The sequence below is a fragment of the Rattus rattus genome, chromosome 15 (genome assembly GCF_011064425.1).
Source record: "Rattus rattus isolate New Zealand chromosome 15, Rrattus_CSIRO_v1, whole genome shotgun sequence".
Taxonomy (NCBI): domain Eukaryota; kingdom Metazoa; phylum Chordata; class Mammalia; order Rodentia; family Muridae; genus Rattus; species Rattus rattus.
This window is the reverse complement of record NC_046168.1, coordinates 39,725,742-39,747,496: the sequence shown is the minus strand read 5'-3', so window position 1 is coordinate 39,747,496 and position 21,755 is coordinate 39,725,742. Positions and strand designations below refer to the sequence as shown.

At 41.8% G+C, this 21,755-nt stretch overlaps 1 protein-coding gene across 5 annotated transcripts in view; it reads right to left on the bottom strand.

Annotated features, from left to right (window-relative positions):
* Window positions 1-21,755, bottom strand: part of Sema6a (semaphorin 6A) — a 120,291-nt gene that overhangs the window by 19,214 nt on the left and 79,322 nt on the right. For 2 of the 5 annotated variants that reach the window (XM_032885787.1, XM_032885786.1), the window contains exons 11-19: window positions 20,798-20,929; window positions 18,039-18,194; window positions 16,540-16,716; window positions 16,049-16,189; window positions 15,877-15,957; window positions 13,793-13,851; window positions 11,260-11,280; window positions 11,091-11,141; window positions 5,775-5,939 (exon numbers count right to left, since the gene is read on the bottom strand). In XM_032885787.1, coding sequence (XP_032741678.1) covers window positions 5,775-5,939; window positions 11,091-11,141; window positions 11,260-11,280; window positions 13,793-13,851; window positions 15,877-15,957; window positions 16,049-16,189; window positions 16,540-16,716; window positions 18,039-18,194; window positions 20,798-20,929 — 983 coding nt within the window. The remainder of the gene's footprint in view (window positions 1-5,774; window positions 5,940-11,090; window positions 11,142-11,259; window positions 11,281-13,792; window positions 13,852-15,876; window positions 15,958-16,048; window positions 16,190-16,539; window positions 16,717-18,038; window positions 18,195-20,797; window positions 20,930-21,755) is intronic. The other 3 variants (XM_032885788.1, XM_032885789.1, XM_032885791.1) reach the window with 3 other exon arrangements.

Here is a 21,755-nt window from a genome sequence, read left to right as displayed (position 1 = left end):
TGGCACTGAAGAAAAGGTCTGGTAGGATGAGCTGGGATGCAGCATCCATCCATCCATCCATCCATCCATCCATCCATCCATCCATCCATCCATCCATCCATCCAAGAGTGCCGCACCCGTGCTGTTAGCAGCCAGGACCTGTATCTGTTCCTGTGTATGTCTTGACCTGACTCACAGAGGCCATGCGGACCACATAGACCTTTGTTACTTTCATTTCTCCTTTGGTATCATGTGCCTTGTGGCTGGATATGCCATGGATAGCAAGTGGGTGCATCTGTCTAACTCGATTAGCTCCTCAATAGTATCTAAAATCGCACTACAGAATCAGTGATGAATTTTGCCTGAAACTTCAGAAAACATTTTTGCTACAGTATGTCACTGAAGAAAGAGCACAAAACATCTGGCCTACATCGAGAAAGCAAGAGATCTGTTTTTCTTCACATAGTATCATGAAGAACAACATTTTCTGTAAATTGAACCACGTGGAGATAGTTTGATAAAAGCCAAGAAATTACTTTTTTTTTTTCTTCTTGGGAAAACTAGCATGCTTTAAAATAGTCAAATCAGCTAGGTTTTAAGCATTAGCAACTATTAAAATGCCAAGAATAATTGGACCTGGGCTCTGTGGTTCAGTGTGCTGGACTCCAGTTGTATAAATTCCTCAGTCTGTCAGTACAGAGGACCTGATTCTGAAGGTCTGGAACTCAGAGTAAGTGGAAGGAAGGGACAAATGGTCAGCACGGGTTTTTTCAGGACATGGGAGAGGAGGTGACAGCCACAGAAGCAGAGGTGTTGGAGCTAAACCTTTCCTCAGGCCTTAGTGTGGTTACAAAGCTAGCTGCATGCATCAGATTCTAGGGCACTACTGATGAAGAGAAAAAAAATCAAACAGAACCCCCCAAACCACCCAACAAACCTGTGATGGATATATAAGCCTGCAGAGGCTTACTAGATCTATTTGTCTTTAAATTCATACTTGACTAAAATTCTCGCTCCTAATTCCAAAGACTGGTTGCTGAGACAGAAATGGGCAGAACTCAGGGCTGACAGTTTCAATATTGAATCCGGATCGCTTGGCCTTATAGGGCCAAGATGGCCAGTGTTTGCAAGCGATCAGATCTCCTCTGAGCATCAAGGATGGTGTTCTTGGTAGCGGTTTCTTCCTTCCTGGGCTTTGTTGGTTGCTCTAGGCCAGCATGACCCAAAGGTTAGTAAGTTATGAACTATTTCTACAGTTCTAGCACCACCGCCAACTCTCACCACCTGATTTACTCAATATCACTCTGGCTTTCAGCATTATTCCTTAGTTAATATTTGCTTTAATACATTAACTTGAATTTACTTAATGTATTAGACATGGAGAATTTATGTTCTCATACATAATACTAACTTTTCATGGACAGAAAGTTAACTTTAAATTTAACCAAGAGCAAAACAATGTTCACTATACTTGGGTCTGGCTGCAAGACAAGACTCCATTCTGAAGCCTGATGTTTGCTCTTGGTGACACAGGGTCAGCAGCGAGTTTAGGGAGGGAGCTGTTGCTGACACAGCACCAATGGAGACTATCTCCTAACATAATGGAGAGGCATGTGCGGGGAGAGGCAGATTTCCTCCATACCCCTTGTTCTTCCTGAAAGGCACAATGTCTGTGGGTCACCTAAAGCATCTCCATCCCACGTAAGGTGCTACACATCCCTCTTGGAGGCAATACTGTCATTGGCCATAGTACATTAAGAGAATAAGCAATGGGCAATAAAGAGGATTATTGACAAATTATATTTCATATAGTTGTATCCAAGATCGTCATGAAAATATGGGCATCCCCAGTACACTCCCTAAGTCTTACCAGAAACTTATTTCCCAAACATAATTACATGCTGATTAAAATACTGTCTACAGTAACTGTTCATTCTATTTTAATTTAAATGCTACTTCTTTCCCTTGCCTATAACGACCACGTCTTTTTGACTAAGTATGGCCAGACGATAACATCTCATCCTACCAATTTCCTAAAATGGATAAGTATCCAACAATTCTGTCATTTCTCACCAAATGAAAAAGGTCTACTTTTCTAGTTACCATTTCGTCTGCTTTCAGAGGACTCGTGAGAGTGCTATGCAAGAAAATCTGAAGAGGGAGATTATTCTCTTGCTCAGAGTTCATGCATATATCCCAATAGCAGGCTTGGGGTTGACGGTTCACATTAGTACAACTCCAAAGGAGTGGCAGCTTTGCGCCTGCCCAACTCCCTGCTGTAACTTCTAGCCCTCTTGGAGGAATCTGGTTTTATACTACTTTATTTAAAGATCTACCCATTTATTTATTTGTTTATTTATTTATTCATTCATTCATTCATTTACATTTATTCATTTAATGTACACTGTTGCTCTCTTTAGACACACCAGAAGAGGGCATCAGATCTCATTGAAAAGGGTTTGTGAGCCACCATGTGGTTGCTGGGAATTGAACTCAGGACCTCTGAAGAGCAGTCAGTGCTCTTAACTGCTGAGCTATCTCTCCAGCCCCCACCACTCCTCTTTTCAGTAAGAGTAGAAAGGTTCAAGAGCAGCCATTTGCTCCCCGAGTTTGTCTATTTTAAAAAAGAAAGCTCTTATTTCTTTTGCTGTGGGGAGATGTGGTGGAGGGTAAGCCAGGCCTAAAAATAAACTGAGTTTTCCCTTTTATTTATATGTAATTAGAGCCCCTTTGTAACTACCCAGTGCCACCTCAATGGTTATTGGACGAATACAAAATATATAATTTTAGATGTGGTAAAAAACCAAGAAAGAAGTAGTCGAGCTGCATCTAATTTATCAAGTAGATGAATAAAAGGTTCCAGATATCCAGGGACACATAGATAAAACGCAGCGGTTGGCTTTGTGTATGCGTGTACATGTGTGTGTGTGTGTGCACGTGTGTTTTAACTAATGAATCCAGGGCTTGGAAGATATCCGGCATTTCTTTTTTAAAGAAAGTAAGCTTGGCAAGGGACATTAGACAAGGCCAGCAGGGTAATAAAGAGCAAGGCCATCTACTAAGAGAGAAAATGACTTCATTTTCTAGGATAATGCTCCTTTGCGCCTGGCAGGTCTCCTCTCTGGCTTTGTTAGTGTGGTGGTATATCTGCACGACATCTTAAACACTACTTACAGTACAGAAGGAAAGAGCCTTGGATAGTCCGAGGTTGGGGGCAGAGGGCTTGGGTCTGCTATACTGAAAGGGGAGGCTAAGAGCAATGGTAGCAGAAGGGGGTTAGACTGCAAGGTGAAGACGGTACTGTGACAGAGGTGGGGGAATGCACAGGGTTAAACTAAGACCAAAGACATGACAAGAAACAGAAAGAAAACGAGCAAACATACTCTGGAAGTGCAGATGCGTTTTGGAGCATGGAGTAAACAAAGACTGTGCCCAGCCCAGGGTCAGCCAGTCACCATGCAGAGCCAAGGCACTGGGGACATGCTGCTCACTAACACTTATTTAATGGCTCAAATGAAAGGGCATTGGGCACGTGACTCCTCCATAGAAACTTGTTCGAGGACACAGTTTCTGCTTAGTGGAGAAACATGAAGCATCCTAGAAACAATTCCAGAGTATCTTTGGCTCCGAAAGCCGGAGCACACATGTGTCACATTCCCATGAGACAGTTGGCCCAGTGGAAAGAGCACTCGAAGAGGCCCTTGGGAAACCCAGACAAGTCCAGCATCCCAGCAGATGTGGAATGCAAGGATGCGATGTCATTAAGCCACCAACATCAGGAGATGGAAAGAAGCCAGGAGAGCACAGGTTGGATCAGGTCGAGGGACATCATAGTGAGTCAGAAAAGGAACAAGGATTTTCCCAACAGAATAACGTCATCACCAAGTCATACCACATAGTGCTGGGCAAAACAAAACAGAAGTCGGAAACAAATCATAACAGCGAACAGAAAGGTAATTCAGAGAAGAGAGAAATCAAAAATCATGAAAAAAAAATCACGGCACAGGGAACATTAAGCTCTATCATTTTCAATTTCAGCATAACAACTCATTGGCATTGCTCCATCAGGGATATACCGCAAGTTGTCAGAAAAAAATCAAACTCATATTTGATGGGGCAAGGCAAGGAGGCTGATCATAGCACAAGAACAGCAACCATGTTAAACACCCATGCAGTCACCTCTGCCACCATTGTCTGACACTATGCAGGCTGCTTCCAGCTTCGTCAGCGCTCATAAAACGACTCAGGAAAGTGAACAAGGCCGGATTTTAAAACAATCTGTCAAAGTGCTAATTGGACTCCGTGAGAGCCTCCGTTCCTTAGGGGAGTTGATGAATGGTGAGATCCATGCTGCCACTCTCAGTGAAGAGCAGAGAAAATGACTGCAACCCATGCTTGACCAGAAAGACTTCTTCCCTCAGAAAATTATAACAGGCAAAAACCAAAGGGATACAGTCAGGGATGAGGAATCTGAGTTCTGAAGCCACACACAAACAATGTCACATGCTGAGGCCTGCAGCCTGCTGGGCAGTTTCCCCTTTACTGAATACTTTCTTAGGCTGGTAAGGACAGATATTCCTCTAACTTAAAGGGGCCAATGAGACAAAGCCAGCTTTGTTCTTCTTTAAATAGATTTGAAACAGGACACACAAAGAAACAGAAGTCTATAGAAGAATGAGGAAGTTAGCAAAGGGGACACGCAGGAGAACAGGGTAAAGGGGCCATCTTTACCACTTAGGATCAGGAAGTAGGGCAAGAGAGTACATCGTGCTTACAGGACAAAAGCAGCTTAAAAAAATACGGCATGGGAGTCTGTGTAGAAAAAGAGTTCATCCAAGACTAAAAACAAAGCAAAACAAACAAACAAACAAACAAAAAACCAACCAAACAAACAAAAAAACCCTCCAAGTGAGGGCTTGATACAGATTGTCTTCCAAGGGTCCCTGTGGATGCCTGACCCTCAAAACCCCAGGCCTAGCTTGGACAGAGCTCTCGAAAACATATAGAAGCAAACAATTCTGAATTGGGGGAGATGGCCAGCAACATAAGGGCCTTTGAGGCACTGATTTACAAGACTGTTTTTGGGATAAGTAAAGGCCTCTCTGCTCGCAGCTGCGGCTGAAGTAGGATGTGTTACCAGAAGCAGCAAAGAGCTAGAAAAAGACATGACATTTCCTGTCTGGAGGCCAGCACAGAAAGCAAAGGAGAATTTAGGACAGTTCACAGTAGAGTCCCTTTCATTTAGCGAAGCTTCCTTTCCGTTGCAAATGCATAGCAATTCTCCTTAATGAAATAACATATTTTTGTTTCGACTCTGGTCCTCTAAGTGTGACTACAGTAGTCTGTGGAGCGCAGGCCTATTCAGATTCAGCACCACGAGAGAGGGGCCAGCGCTGGCCTCAAGTCACTGACTAGCAGGCTTTTACTTAGATCGCTTTTACTTGCCAAAACCCTGCACAGCATTCCATTCCATTACAGTGGGGAAAGGATCTAAACAGCATCCGACTAGTGGAGTTCAGGGGAGTGGGAAGGGGACGGGAGGAGCTAGCCTTGGCTCTGAAGCAGCCTGAGAGAGGAAGCCCTGGGGACATGCTATTTGTTCTGTGTGGGAATGGGGGGATCAAGCCTGCCTCAAGAGCTGGGTTGCAGTCTTTTCTGAGATGCTTTCAATGATGGTGCACAGCAGGTTCCTAACGCTGCTAGGATTCAGCTGGAAGCAGATACACAGTCCTCCCCTTTCCTCCTCCCCTCTCCCTCCTCCCCTCCCAGAGGAAGAGGTACTTCCAAGGCCTTACCCTTCTTGTCCTGGTGGTTATGAGAGGACACTGCCCCCAAAGGGTCTGTGCTGCCAGGTGCCTCGAGCAGATCATTCCAGTCCAGCATGCCTCCCTGAGACTCATACCCGTCTCGGGACGCTGAGTCTGATGTAGTGGTGCTGGGATAGAGGGAACTGGCACGCCCTGTTTTCATCACAAATACAGTTAGGGAAACAACACCAAAGACTGAATTCCCTTTGAGTGAGCCCTGACAGCCTTGGGAAGATAAAGTGGCAGAAGAGTTGAGATTTCACAATGCGGGATGTTCAGGAAACACTAGTGTCTTTCCCTAGAACACTTCCCACGGCATGAGAGACACTCCAGAAGCATGGTTTGTGACTGGGTAGGGTATCAAAGATGTCTCTCCCACCACAAACAACTGAGTCCTTCCCATCAAAGCCCCACAGGGTGTCTAGTGCTCAGTCTCAGCTAACCTCATGGGCATTCTCCATTCCAAGAGATAGATGCTCCTTCTCCTAGGGGATCTGTTCCTACCTCTAGCATGAAAGCCTCCTCTGCTACCTGTCTTTAGGGATGCACCTTCTGTGTTTAAGGTTGGATTCAGTGTTTTGTGACTCAGATTTATGAGACATTGTTTTTGTGGCCTCTCGGACTAAGATAATTAAACTAGAAAAAGGTAGGTTCTGATCTCAGATGTGGTCCAGCATAGGGCAGTGCCAGAAGACTGGTGAGTCAGGGAGTCGTGGCTCATAAGCTAGGCATCCTAGGAACACATTTAGATGCTTGCTCCCCATCATTCCACAAGATTAAATGCAGATTGTATTGGATCCTTTCATCTTGGCTTTTGCAATTGATTTAAGGGAGCCTGATTAGCAGTCCTCTCTTGTAGAAATAAAATATAGCTTTTCTGTGACTTTCCAGTGGATTATTAAGCCATCGTGCCTAAAGCAGCATCTTAAGAACTTCAGAAAAGATAGCAATGGGTGTCTCTGCCTGCAATCCTAGCACATGGGAATCTCAGGGAGAACTGCTCTGAGCTTGGGGCCAGCCAAGTAAGTTCTAGGTAAGTTAGGAAAGAAAGTGAGATAGCTTCTGTATGTGTGCAGTCAATGTCATTGGCACAGAGGAGAACAGACTCAGAGTAATTCTAAGGGTTCTAGGCTCAGAATATGATCAATCGCCTTGTACATAATAGATAAAATGCTGGCCACCAGAAAGATAGGCCCTACTGATAAATGCACCCTCTCTTTCTCTCTTCTTTTAGTTTGCATTTCCATTAGATGTTGGCATTCCAGGAGACTTTCATATTAAAAAAATTAAGAAACAATGTTTTTGTTTTGGTTTGGGGAGTATTTGTTTGCAGTTAAAGAATTATTTATTTTGGGTATGTGAGTACACTGTAGCTGTCATTAGACACACAAGAAGAGGGCATCAGATCCCATTGTAGATGGTTGTGAGCCACTGTGTAGTTGCTGGGAATTGAACTCAGGACCTCTGGGAGGGTAGTCATTGTGGTTAAGAACTGCTGGACCATCTCTCCGGTCCAGTTTTTTTGTTTGTTTGTTTGTTTAATTAATTAATAGCATTATATCCTAAACTTTTGCTGTTAGGGTGTCAGGGAGAAAAGCAAGCCAATAGAAGAGGTTCCTGTAAGTGATACTGACTTCTTTGGAAACACTACTCCTGAATGCCACAACAAAGCTTCAGTAACATTTAAGAAGTCGCTCTCTGTGTAGAACCTGGGTGGTTCCCACACAGCTTCCAACATCTGTTTTGTTGAAAATACTCTGTTCAACAGCCCACTGCCAAAAATATGCTCATTTAAGCCTCACGGAATGTTTGATTCTAGACGCTACATTTCGGAGTTCTGCATCCCACCTAATACGGATAAAAGAACTGGGGTGAGGAAATCAGCCTGAGAAATAGAAGAATTTCCTTCCTGCTTCTGTTGATGTCTAAGAGATGTTTATTTCTATGCCCGAACTCAAGACTACATTTAAAAAAAAAGTTGGCCACCCCAAACTACAATTCAGCACCCAACATAGGAAAATAATTAGAAATAGCTTTGTAGGTGGGTAGGGAGGTGTGGAGGGGAGGGCTACACTTCCCTTCAAGTAGCAGGAATTTCTTCTACCTGAATGGATGGGCATCGTGAGCATTTTCAATTTAACTGTGTTCAAGGGGCAATTTTATGGTAATGCCGTAAGTATGGTTTAGTGAGAACATTTCTTAATATGGTAATCTAGGGGAAATATATGCCTAAGGGACACGTTTTCTGTAGAAAGATTTCCTGGACCATATGCTACAGATACATGGAAAACTCATTGGTGATGGAACGCTGTGGCTACAAGAGGAAATTAATGTGGACCAGATGGTAGTTAGGTAGGAAAATGTTTTACACAAATGTGAGAAATCAGCCTTCTTCCTATCTCTGAAGTGTTAGTCTAATACTCATCATATCTTGATTTTCTGTATGTAAATCTAGAGAAACTATGCATCTGATTTACTCAACAGAAAAGGAAAAAAAAACTTTGTAATCTTTTAAACGTGTGCTTCAGGATGGATGGCACGGGCTGGGCATGACATAAATAGATAGCAAATACGTGAGCCTCAAAAAGTGTCAAGCCACCAGGTGAGAGGTGAGAGTACAGCAGAACAGCGGCCCAGGCTGGCAAGCATCTATTGACTCTCCATCCTTAAACATGACAGCTAGGAATCACGGAGATTCATTTTCGCAATGTGATTTCACAGGCTGTTTGATCTGAACACATTGTCTATGAGAATTTGTAACCAAAAGGACATCATGAAAATGGACAATGGCTTGTGGATATGGTATTGTATGTCCATAGGTTTGCTGTAATCACGTGGTCCAATAGGAGAGGTTACATTCTGTACAGATACGAAAACTATAGGTGTTTTCAAAAAGTTAAGTTTCATGCATTGCATGGTTTCTCTACATCTACACATCACTGTGAGTCTACAGGTTAGAGACCCTTCCCACTATTTTCACAGTTAACAGTGATTGTAGCCATTAGACGTAAGAGACACTAATTCAATACAGAGAGGAAGAAAGAGGAAAAACAATCAGGGCCCAATTCACTAAAGAGTTTCTTGTAGATGTGAATGGTGTTGCCTACAGCCTTGGCCAATAGAAAGTGTGTACAGTGCTAGACTAAAATGATGTCTTTCTCTGAGAAAGGGAAATTCCATTTTGGTGGTTTGTTTTTGTGGGCCTAAATTAGCAGGGAAGCTCAGGACATACAGAAGAGAGAACTACTGAGAGAGTAGGCGGACTCTGGCCCATCTTCCTCATTGTATTCACGCCCATAAACGTAGCCATTTGGTCCTTCCTCTGGGGATACAAATCCTGCTCATATTCCATGCCTGACCCGTAGCAACCACTCAACAAGTATTTGATGGATGAATTCATGAAATGTTTTCTTATTTCATACCAAGATAACATCACTTATGAAAATACATAAGTCCTATCTAGAGCATCACTCTTTTTTCCCCCCTTAAAAAACATTATTATATTTTCCTTCCTTTGAAATCGTCTTTCTATGGCTCTTTAGTAAATTTCCTGACCTCTGTGGTAGATCATCACTGATTTTGATGGTAAATTTGCCACCTAACTACTATAGGCTGAATAGCTCCTGCCTGCAGTAGACAGGGTCATGAACTAAAGGGAAAGACCCATTCTTCTTTGCTTTTCCTCCAGAAGCTTCAGGTCAAGAGCTCACAAAAAAATGGGCATTGTCCTTTCAACCTTTAATTTTAACATATTCCCATTAACATATGGAAAAATTAATACATGCCTGTCCTTTTAGGAGGAAACGAAAGCTCAACGCTTGCCTGGAGAGTGACTTCTGTCCATAAAGAACATCCCCGAGTTCAATTATTTGTTTGAGGAATTCCCTGGGAGTTAAAATTGGTCTTGAACATTTGACGAATGCAAGGGAGGCTGCTGGTTCACTTTTCAAGGTCTGAATTTCACAACATCTGATAAAAATTATTCAGTTACAGGCCATGATGGCAAACTCTGGTGTTGCCAAAGACCAGGTGCTAAGTGGGTTTCCTTCCTGAAGGTTAAGGTTAAGCTGTGTGACATTTGCCTTCTGAGCAATTCTCGCCTGGTCTGTGCTATTCAATATTCCTGTTTGAATCACAGATGAGCAGATGTCAAAAGTAGAGAAATCCTGCAGACTTGGTCTGTCGGACCCTGTGTTGAATCATGGGCAGGAGGACAGCATTGCAAAGCTCTGGGTTTTAGGACAGTCTTGAACACTTCAGTAAGACTTCTTATTCATGTTAATCAGGCTTAGGGCCTGAAACTTTGCATAGAAAAATTGAGTATATTTGTAGGCATTTGTTTCTTAAATTTTGTGATTTTTCTTTTTCTTTTCATCTTTCCTCTATTTTTGCCTATGCTTACGTTTAAAGACAGCCTCTTAACCATTCCTTTCATGTGTATCTAGGACGCGAAAACTATAAACAGCTAAACTCATGGTCCAAATTAAAAGGCAGAAGCTTAAATTTGATACTACAGAGATGATTTCATATCTTTTTTTTAAAAATACATTCAATTATTTAAGTTAATCTGTGTTTGGAAAGCAAAAGTGAAGCAGCTGCACTTGGGCTTGCATGTGAGGAATTGAGGACACCTCCTGAACTTGGATCTGTGCTTGTGTGCTTCACGCAGAGAACAAAGGTCAAAATCCTGTTTACACATGACACCCACTGCCTCAGGCTTCCTTGCATACATTTTGAAGAAGTCTTACAGGAAATATGTTTTAATATTCAAATTCTCTTTGAACATGACTGTTGTTGGTCATTTTCATGCTAAACAGAAACGTTTGCCTCATAAAACCCTGGGTGTCTGTGCCCTCCAGGTTGGGGAGGCTATACAGACAGGCAGGATTAGGGAGGTGGGATTCCCTACGCTGAGGGACTACAGTTTGTGAGTTAGAAGCACTGTTCTTTTATCCTGAATCTCCATATATATATATATATATATATATATATATATATATATATATGATTTAAAAAGAAATTTTTCTCCTTCTAGAATTAATTAGGTAGATTACCAAATTCTTGAATGTTGGCATGTTTCACATCATATGGATTAAATATGTAAGACTTGGTCTCCCTCATCAACTGTCTCAGGTAAGCAGATTTTTTTTAAGCATATTGAAATCTAGGAATAAGTTTAGTGAATTGGGGCCCTGAGGTAACAAATAATCTATGTTCTATGATTAGGAGTGAAAACTATAAGCTACCAAAGAATAAGTAACTTTAAGTATTAATATTGATATGTATATATATCAATAAACTGACCATACACTGTGTTGAAAGACATTTCATAATCTGGTAGAGGAGTTGAAATGTCTATAAAAAATGAGGATAATAATTAATTAAAAAGAAACCTAAGGCTTAAAAATCCTCAGGTAGATTAGTACAATAGATTTCCATCAACTTGAAATTGTGACAGTAACATTTTCCTTACCATTCAGTGCCACGAAGGAATCTGAAAGACAAAAGCGGGGAGGTGGTTACTTAGCTGCACACTCTTAGTGTGACTTACACATTGAGCAGGGATGAGTCACAAAAGCTGGGTCAACGTGGGAGCCCAACACCCAGAAACCTTTGTCTCTTCCTGCTTGAAACCTAAGACACTTCCTACTCAAATCCAACTACCAATCTCCAGATCTCTTTCATGGGCAACTTTCCCAGGAGCCACTGCTAATGGACACTGAAAACCCAAGAGTTAGCAGAGGAAGTGGTCATTGCAATGACTCTATGAGTGTCAAGGAAGCCACGCTCGATTTGGGGCATAGCTGTAGATAAGAAACCAAGCCACATCTGTAAAGTAAGAACTTTTCTTCATGTTCTTTCTGGTTTAACCCTCATGAATGAACTGAGAGGATTGTTCAGTATCATAGTCCATAACGTTCTGAACTCAGTGGAGAGTTTTAGTTTGGAAGTTGAAAACCCAAAGCCATACTTGGGAAACCATATATGTAGGTTTGTGTGCTGATGTCTATGTCAGATCACTGGTTCACCAAACACTGGCTCTCTGTGACTTTCCTAGAAATCCTGTCAGTGAAGCAATTCTGTAAGTGCCCCCTGAATAATGACACATTCAGAAGTATTTCCTGTTCTGGTGGGAACATGAGGACAGAGGAAGCTCTCAGGACAGGGAACAGGTAAAGACATGGTCCTCATCTTCTGTCCTGACTGGGGACCCCAGAATGGAGCATGAGGAAAACAGGCTTTTACTGCAGACCCTGGGCATACAGACTAAATCACTAGATTGGAACCTTCTACTTGACATACACTTGTTCTCTTAGGTGCTGCCTCAAAACATAGGTATGTACAGACACTTAAAGACACAGTAGCAACCCATCAGTATCTTCTTTGTACATTTCCTGATTCAAGCCAAATCCATGTTCCTATTTACAGGCACTCAGACCACCAGACCATAAAAATGCAATGAAAATGTTTTCTAAAACTAATTTAGTTAAACATCTGTAACAGCTCCTCACCCCTCAAAACCCCCATTTTTCTAAAACTGAAACCGCAAGGCACAAGGTAAGGTCCAATGATTGAACTTGGAATTGTTTTACTGATAGTCACACACACGGCACAGCCATTTGACTGATGACACATATCCTGGATGTGTAAATATTTCATGTGAAGATATGATAAAGGAAAAGGGTGGCCATATATTTTATGAACAAACCAACTTAGGTCTGAGGCAAGAACTTGTAGATAAGGCTGATGATAACCCTCCTTATTTGATTATTCTGTATCTCTTGCAAAAGCACGTGATAGAAAGTTGAATTACAGCCTGGTCTGAAATTTCAGTCCTCACCACTTAAAGACTTAGAATTAAGCTATGATCGCATTATAGAGTCACTCAATTTTGTTCCCTTAAGAGCTGTTTTCCAGTGCCATTTTGAATGCAAATTTTTTGAATTTCCATACATGGAACATTAAAAAAAATTTTACAAACCAGGTAAGTCTCCTTTGAGAAGCCCACAAGCGTATTCTCAGATCTATCTTACTTGATTCCTGAATGCCTTTCTTTCTTTTTAACCTAAGTACTTACAGATTGTGGTTAAAAACTCTTAATAAATTCCTACTTGTTTTTATAAAGTCATAAACTGAACATATTTTTCCTAAGAACATAACATTTTATCCAAGTTCACAACACTAAAGCATTTTCAGGAGACTCCTGATATTGATCAGGTCATAAGACAACAGCGCAGAGTCCTGAATGTCTCTAAAACATTCTAAGTGTCACGGTGCCACTTAGCAGTATGTGATATGAACTCTGAGAAGGAGGCTTGGTTAATTTCTGCCAAGAGGTCATTTAGAATCGCTTTATGCTGCCATGTTACTTCTTGAGTTTGTTCCTATCTCAAATGGTTTCATTTTGAAAAATAATTACTTTCATTGGTAGATATGTTAAAGAACAGTAAAACAGTCCCACTCAATTAAAAAGCTAGAGCACAATGATTAAACTTTTGATTGTGTGGCTAAAATGCAGTGTAATAGCACGTTATGAAAAACAATAGAACTGTCGTTTTTTGTAATGGAAATGCTGACATAACTTATTGCTTTGCTATAATTAATATCATCCAGCATGCGTTTGTTCTACAGCAGTAGAATGATGAGAGAGGTGCCTGCGTTCACAGCAATAACTAGAGCAATGCTGACTTCCACACGCACTGCTTGCTTTTTGTTATGTCCAGAATCAGCTGCACTGAGTTTTACAGGGGTATGCTTCTAGACCAGCTTCCGTATACTGTGAACCTTTAATTCAGCTCCTCAACCATAAAATTATCTTTGTTGCTACTTCATACCTGTAATTTCCCTACTGTTCTGAATTGTAATATAAACGTGTCTTTTCTGATGGTCTTAGGTGACCTCAGTGAAAGGATCCTTTGACCTCAAGGGTCACCACAGATGTTCCAAACCATTTGATAAAAGCAGTTTTATCTATAGGCAGGCACAGATTTAAAAACTATACTTACTGTGACAGTCTCCTAGGCCGTCTGTATTGCCACGCTCTATGTCTTGCTCAAAAGCCAGTCTTTAAAAAGGGTGGGGGCGGGGGCCGGGATGGGGAGAGACAAGGAAAGAGAAAAAAATGCAATGCCATCAGCGAGTCTTTAGTTTCATTAAAAACGTGACCCTTTTGCTAAGCCAAGCGGTAGGCATAAGAGAGAAACAGCTCTCGGAAGCTTTATAACAGTGAGTTTGAGGGGGTCTCCAAAGAGAAGGTAGCTATGATAGCAGTGAGCTCAGAGCTGAATCAGGAAGTTAACTAGCTTGTGGCTTACTCTTCTGCTGTCCTTACTCTGGTTCCTAGAGCATTACTTAAACATTTAAAAAGTTTTCATGCTACTCCTCATATAAGCAACATGGGAAGTCTGGATGAAAGTGTCTGTTCTTTCTGATTCCTTTCCTACTCCTCTCCTTGCTTTCCCAGGTCCCCTTCTCTATTTCTTTGCCTACAAAGCACATATAACCAAGTGTTTAAAGGCACAACTGGCCAGTGAGCATGTGCAGGCTCCAAGAGGGCGGACTCTAGCAAGGATCTTGCTTTCCCCCAGTCCAATATTCAACTCTCCTTTCTTCCTCCTCCATCCTCTGGGTCACCACATACTCACTTTAATTTTTAAAACAAGCACACCCAGATTTGTCCACTTTGCACTTATGTTTCTAAAATGTAATTGAAAATTCTGATTTGGGACTGCCTCCCAGTTTATCATGAACCATGTAAGAAACCGCTTTGGAAAGGCACACCTTGATCTAATAATCCATGTTTAGCCTCTAATATCTTTCGCTGTAATGAAAATTAAATTCATTCTCTAAGGATACGGATTTCTTGTAATGAAAGTCAGTATCTATCCAGTCCCCAGACCCACTCTCACAGCAGAACTACTCATGTGTTGAGCAATGGCCGTGTCTCTGAAAGATAAATGCAGGGCTTACAGGACTCCTCTGGGAGTCCTGATAGTGATGTGAAAACTGCTTATGAACGTCTTGTTATCTTTGTCCACTTGTTGACAAATGATGAGCCCCTTCTCGGCTCCCCATCTCACTGATTCTTTCTGTCCCACCCCAGTGAAAAGATACAAGGCTCCAACACTATCAAAAGGCAAGAGTGCTACCTGCAAAGCCACGCTCATAATACAGAGTGGGTTAACTTTGCAGCGCTCAGGTTTCCGGTCATATTTTACAGTTATCATTAGCTCGTTTCAAGAGAATAGGTGGGTGGCAGTCATCACTAAATTGTCTCTTTCTAGTTGTCTAGCTATTTTCAAAGTGGAAAAGATGCTCCCAGTATAGGAAAGTAGTTCTGTTTTACAGATGGTCCCGGGGAAGCTCCTTTGTTGAGGGAGAGCCCTGGACTGCCCTGGATACCTCACTTGCATTATCCACCATCTCTCTGAGACATGCTTTGAATATTTTTTCCAAATGTTATTTTAGATTTCACAACCTATGAAGTGAAAAAAAAAAAAAACCTCACAGGCAGAACGGATAAAGGCTTGATCTCGGGGACCAATTGGGAAATTGCCAAACATTGATTATGTGCCGAATGAGCAGTAAGGTCAGGGTTAGTTGAGCATAGGAGAAAGCTTTATTGGATATGAACACCATGCTTGAAGCATGATCACATGGGTTAACAAATGCTTTGCTATTTCTTCTCAGCCTTGGACGGTTGGTCAATTAGCAAACTCATTTTGTTGTGGCTGCACAAACTAATCTAATTGGTTCCCCATGGCTTCTTTCTCTGCTATCCTCAACCTGTGATGTTCAAGGCGGGCATCTTCCTGTCCCACTTTCTAGGGAATACTTTTGAAGCCTACTGTGTTTCCTTTCTGCGTTCTTAACCAGTCTGAGGGTGATTATTCCATGGACACTCTGCCAGGGATGAGGCAGAGGCTATGAACTGAGTAGGGATGGAGGAGGAGCCACCTGGCAGTACCATCGCTGAATTTTTCTCACAGAGAAAAGTGAATACAGATGGTTGGAGGGAACACAGGCAAGCCTACATCTAGCATGAAGAGTAACGGAGGCACTTTGCCTTCCCACACCTCAGGTTCCTTACCTGCTAAGGGGTGACAGATGGGCACAGGAACCAGTTTCCTTTACCCACCCACAATATGGGTCTCTGGAGGCGATACAGGTTCTGTAGGAGAAGGAGGACTGTCAGCTAAGCAGGTTGCTTTCGAAGTACTAACGATTTTCTAATTGTCAGCAAGGCCAAAAAAATTACATACTTTTTACACTTCCCATGTCGCTCACAGCGGCCAAGAGGCACCTTTATCACACAAGTAGAGAATGCAACATAAAGTGCACCACTTGCTTTGTCGAGCTGCATACCCATGATCCTTTTGTCTTCTACACCATCATAGCTGCACCTAGTTTGATGAGGTAGGAGGAGACCATTAGTAGATTCTTAAGAACAATTTTCTTTCTCCTGCCACCACCCTTGTACCCCACTGGACTCATTCACCCTCATCTGGACTGACATGCTGACTTCATGATCTGATATAACTGAAACTTTACAGAACCTTATGTGGACACCCTACATGAGCAGCTATAGGAACATACATTATTGGCATGGAAAAAAAAACAATATTTTTTTAATATGCTCAGTATTTTTTAGAAATGGTGTGATCACACTTGTCTGCTGTGATTTCCCATGAATGTAAAAGGTCTCAGTAGAATGACAAATAATTAGCAAGAAAGGACCCAATGTTCCACTCACTTTTCTGGGTTGTAAACATTCATCTCCTCCAGGAAAAGGCTGCCATTTAGGAAACCACTGCTTCCTATCCTGGCCAAGAACTTCAAGATGATTCCCTTTTCTGATCCCAGGAAAACCACAGTGTGATTCTGATATGGCCCAGCAGCGTTGTCTACTGCAATTTTGGTCAGGCGGTATCTAAAAATGAGAGGATCACATTTGAAGAAAAAAAAAAAACTCCTCCTTGTAAGTCTATCATTAAAGGTCCCCTTTCTATTTCAAACAACCGTGACATGGCTTTCTAGTAACAACGTCATGAAAAATATACGCATGTAAGTAATGCTCTCAAGCTGTTCTGGTCCCTTATTTTCATATGCAGAACATTAGTGGGACTCCAACAGGGAGAAGGAAGTATGTGTACAGAGGCCACGTTCTATAATAAATAAATATCCATAACCATATGAAACCACTCAGCAATGATCCCTTCCATGAGCAGTAAGCAAAGATTGACGGTTTCAATGGAGAAGGCAGACAGAAGAAGTGAATATACTTAGCATCTCCTTTTAACATCGAAAAGGAAAGTAGTGGGTACCATTCTTCATTTTTTTCCCTAGGAGGCACAAAACCCCTGTCAACAAGATCAGAAAACTTTCTGGTTGTACACAAAGGGGTAAACAGGTCCTGAAGGTGGAGAGCTCATAGCAGTACTACAATCGGGACATTCAAGTCAAACCACATCTGTCAAGGGGCCGGAGAGAGACAAGCATAGGATTAAGGCCTAGTAGGCATCTTCTTTCTGTGGAGTTTTATGATCATTCCACCTCTCATGGATACCTATTTGCTCTAAGTACCAAGACAGGAACTAAAGAGCACCAGCCTTCCCACAGGTAATAAAGCACAGTTTGTAGGTCATAGTCAAGAGAGTTCATCATATGTTCAATAAGGTCAGGGGATAAAAATCATTTCGTGTTATCTACTACCCCTGTTTAGAAAAGCCTATCATCTTTGAAAATGACCTGCAATCACAAAGGATGCTTGATGCTATCAGACATCTATCTCCCCAGTTGGCCGCTGCTTCTATGTTGGCATCACTTCAGATAGAAAATACCAAGCATAACTCCTTCATGCTGGCATACCACAACAAATGCCATGTCCCTTCATGCCAGCAATACAGTCACGTGTAAGCCTCAAACAGGTAAGTACTTCTCATGGGTTCTCCTTCCTTACTCCCCAGTAATGTGCAGAATGGATGAGCTAATCTTGAAGGAAATATCTTTTCTTTCTCCTAATTGCTGGCATGTGTGGAACTAGCCTGAAAATACTGGCGCTCTTCTCACTGAGAATGTGGCGATGGGGAGTTGGTGGCATCAACCCAGCCTGTCAACATTTCCTAGCTGAATCAATGCCCAGGAGAGCAGAAGATGTTTGTGGCATTTCAAAGCACGATCCACTGACAGGATCCATGAGCAGAAGATAAAGTCAAAGAAATCCACTTAGGACAAGGCTTGTTTGACACTTACCTGACCATCGTTCTCAGGAACCAAGGTCTGTTGATGATGGAAGGCACTGCCTCGTCCATGAGTGGATGCGTCTTTATGAAGTTCAGGGTATCATCAGGAAACTCATTGGAGGTTGCATATTTTTCTAAAGAGGATGATCCAGCACAACAGCCTGGCCTTGAAATGAATTGAGGGGTGGAAAGGAAAGAGTTATTTCATGCCTTCTGGCAAATTCTTTGAATGAACTGCTTCTCTAAGCATCTGGCATGAAGTAGACTATACAACAGGCACAAGAAGAGGATGTTGAACAATGCAAAATGCCACCAAGTACAACATGCTGAGATTTCCTCTGGACCGCCCCCTCGTTCCTTGAGGGAACCTTAGCCAGTACATCTCGGTTTCATCTCCAGGCAACTTGGCTTCTTTCCAGATGCACAAACAAAACCCAGTGAACAGAGATGGAACTGGAAATGAGTGAGTGTGTGGGGAGACAAGCCTCTCAGGGATGTATTACTATCTGTCAACTCGACACAAACCTAGACATACCTGGGAAGAAAGAACCTCAACTGAGAAACTGCCTCTAATGCACAGGCCTGTAGGCTTGTCTGTGAACCATGTTCTTAATTGGTAATTGATGTAAAAAGGCTCTGCCCACTGTGGGTGGTACCACAGTGAGCCTGGGTTATACAAGAATCATGGTTGAGCAAGCTAGGAAGCAAGCTAGGAGAGGCAAACCAGGAAGCCATGTGCCTTGTGGTTTCTGTGTCGAGTTCCCACCTTGGCTTCTCTTGATGATAGACTTCTCTTGATGATAATAACTTCTCCCTAAGTTGCTTTTTGTCTTGGTGTTTATTACAACAACGGAAAGCAAACTAGCATGTCTTGCTAGAGGTTCGAGAGTAGTAGTTCTCAACCATCCTAATGCTGTGGCCCTCTAAAAAATATCCTTATGTTATTGTGACCCCCCAACATAAAACTATTTTGTGGGTACTTTATAATTATAATTATAATTTTGCTACTGTTACGAATCCTAATGTAAACATCTGTGTCTTCCAGTGGATGGTCTTTCTTGGGGTCACGACCTACATTTTGAGACCCTAAAGGAGGGGATTATTGCTAATACTCTCAAAATCACAGAAAACAGATTTTTTTTTTTTTTTAAAGTCACTGAGGAACACACCAGCAAGACTCAATGTTATAAGCTCTCGGGGTATATAAGTTCACTTTGCATTTTTTGTTTTGGATTTTTATGAGATTTTGGAAGGTATAAAAAGAGAGTTACACTGAAGATTCTTTCCTAAAGGACCAATTCCTTGCAACTGAACAAAGATTGCAAAAGTGAACTTTTGCAAGAAATTTTGTGGTCTGAGGGGGTTACATGAAAATCTCAGCAAAGTTAGATCAGAGAATACTAAAGTCCATGGTTTAAATGTCCAGCTGCCTGCTGGTACTGGAAAGGAAAAATTAGACCCTTCCTAATTAATATTTCCTTATAACATGTAGCAGAAACCGGCCAGCCCTTCGAGATCAGCCTAATATTTGTAAAAGGGTAAGCAAAGCATATGGAAACATGTGGGTAAACACATTGACATAGGAAAAAGTCCCATTAATAATAATTAATAAAGTCTTTATAATGCCAGAGTGACCCCATCTTCCCTCACTAAGTTTTATAGACATATTCTCCCTAAAACCCAATCCCTCCATCTCAACTCCTTTTTTGACTTATTCATGTGTTATGGACCTATCCCAGGTGCCAAGTTAGGCAATCTTTCTGGTCCCTAGAGTTTACCTTTTACGTCGAGTCTACTTTGAACAGAGGAGGAATACGCCAGGAAACTCAACTGATAACAGAGGGTTGGCCACTTGGCCTTCTTTGGTTCCTAATATCTAAATTGGTTCAACTAAACGTACTTGTAGGGATTTGGGGAGAAGTAGGATAGGAAGCTAAAGGAGAGCATTAGAAAGCAAAACAGCAGGAAGACACTGGGTTTGCTTCCAGTGCCACCTAAACTCAATGGAGAGGTTTCCACATGATTGAGGCCACACAAGGTGGAGGAATAGAGGATGTGCTAGAGTTGGAAAACATAGGGATAGGATGGGAGAAATGTTCTTCTAGAATTTGCTATTAAATGGGAACATGTGAAGAGATTTTGTAGGACCAAGTAATTTCTTCAGTGTCTCTGGATCATGGACTTCTTTGTGATAAGAGTCTATGGCACAGCTTAGAAAAAGCTAGCACTATACTGCATGTGAGTGCAAAAAAGCAACCCACTGTACCAACGATATAATTCTTGTCCTTGACCCAGAGCCCTAGACTCAACTTGTTCCCAAATATCCAGGGAATGTAACGTCTATTTCCCAGTTAATTGGGATTAAAGATAAGAGTTTATATAAAAACCAGAGGGAAGCACAGCACACATACTTCTCTAATTAAATAAACATGCACAATACAGTTTACTCTCTGGTCCTTAATTTTTCACCTATAGACCAATAGGAGATGGCTCCTATCACCTATTATTACAGTGGGCAAACCACGTTTACGTATGTTAACCAGAAGACTAAAGTCATGGCTTGTAGGAACTAAAGATAACTCTGGGTTCTGGTAAAGGTGAAGACAAGTGGTCTCGAGGGTCTTTCTGTTGTTCTTTGATCTCTGTCTGCCTGGCTTGCGATGGAAGCCACTCAGGTGTGGTCGATAGGAGGCTCACCATCACAGAAGCCAGTATCACCATTTCTGAGTTTAATAAAAAATAGATGAATAAGTAAATATGTGTATGTACCTGGGCTTAGGGACTCGCTCATCTGGAACCGGTGTCCAGGTAGAATCAGGTGATTTCTGTTCCTTGAATCTCCCAGTAAAAACATTGGCAATGTCAAGCATGTCATAGGCACAGACTGCAGAACCGGGGATGCTGGAAAGGACATTTCATACCAGGTGTTGAAACTATAATGCATTCCTTTAGAAAACTCTTATTATAGACAGGTAAGGGAGAATGTATTGGCCAATCAAATGAATCAATAGTCAAAAACTAGGCTAGTTATAGTAAACTCAAGGCGGGGAGAGAAAGCCCATTGTTTCTTCATCACCTCTTGAACTCCTTTGTTGTATGGGGAGAATTATGAGCTGGGTATAGAAGTTTCATGAATGTCACAGAAACAAGGTCCTGCTTTAGTAGCTAGACCACGGTTTACGATGGAGATATGTTCAGAGCAAGCCAGTGAGATCTGTACATTAGAGTTACCACAAGGTTTCATGACATGAGACCCCTCCACCAGATTTTTATGGACAGATATTGATCAGGTTGGAGGACCTTACGGAGAGAAGAAGACCCATTCCAGAGAACCAGCCCTTAGGTCTGGTAAGCTGGTGGTATGGAGTGTGTGACCAAAAAATAGGAAGAAACAGGCTGAAAGAGAGTCAGGCCATGATGGGCTAGTGTGATAGAACAGGTACTTGCTTGGTCTTTTTTCCCCCAGGTAAAGAGGCATCCCTCAAGGATTGCCAGCATAACCAAATATTAAAAGACATTTGTAGATTAGCAAGTTAGGTTGTCTGATCTTATTGAACAAATAATATTTCTGAGACCGCGCAAGCATAATACGATAATTTTAGGGCCACTTCAGGAAATAGATCATCAATAATACACAAAAACTCAATGTGGTATTATAATCACAAAATAACTCACACTTTTAATAAAACAAACACCTAAACTAGAAATTTAGTCTTAAATTCCACAA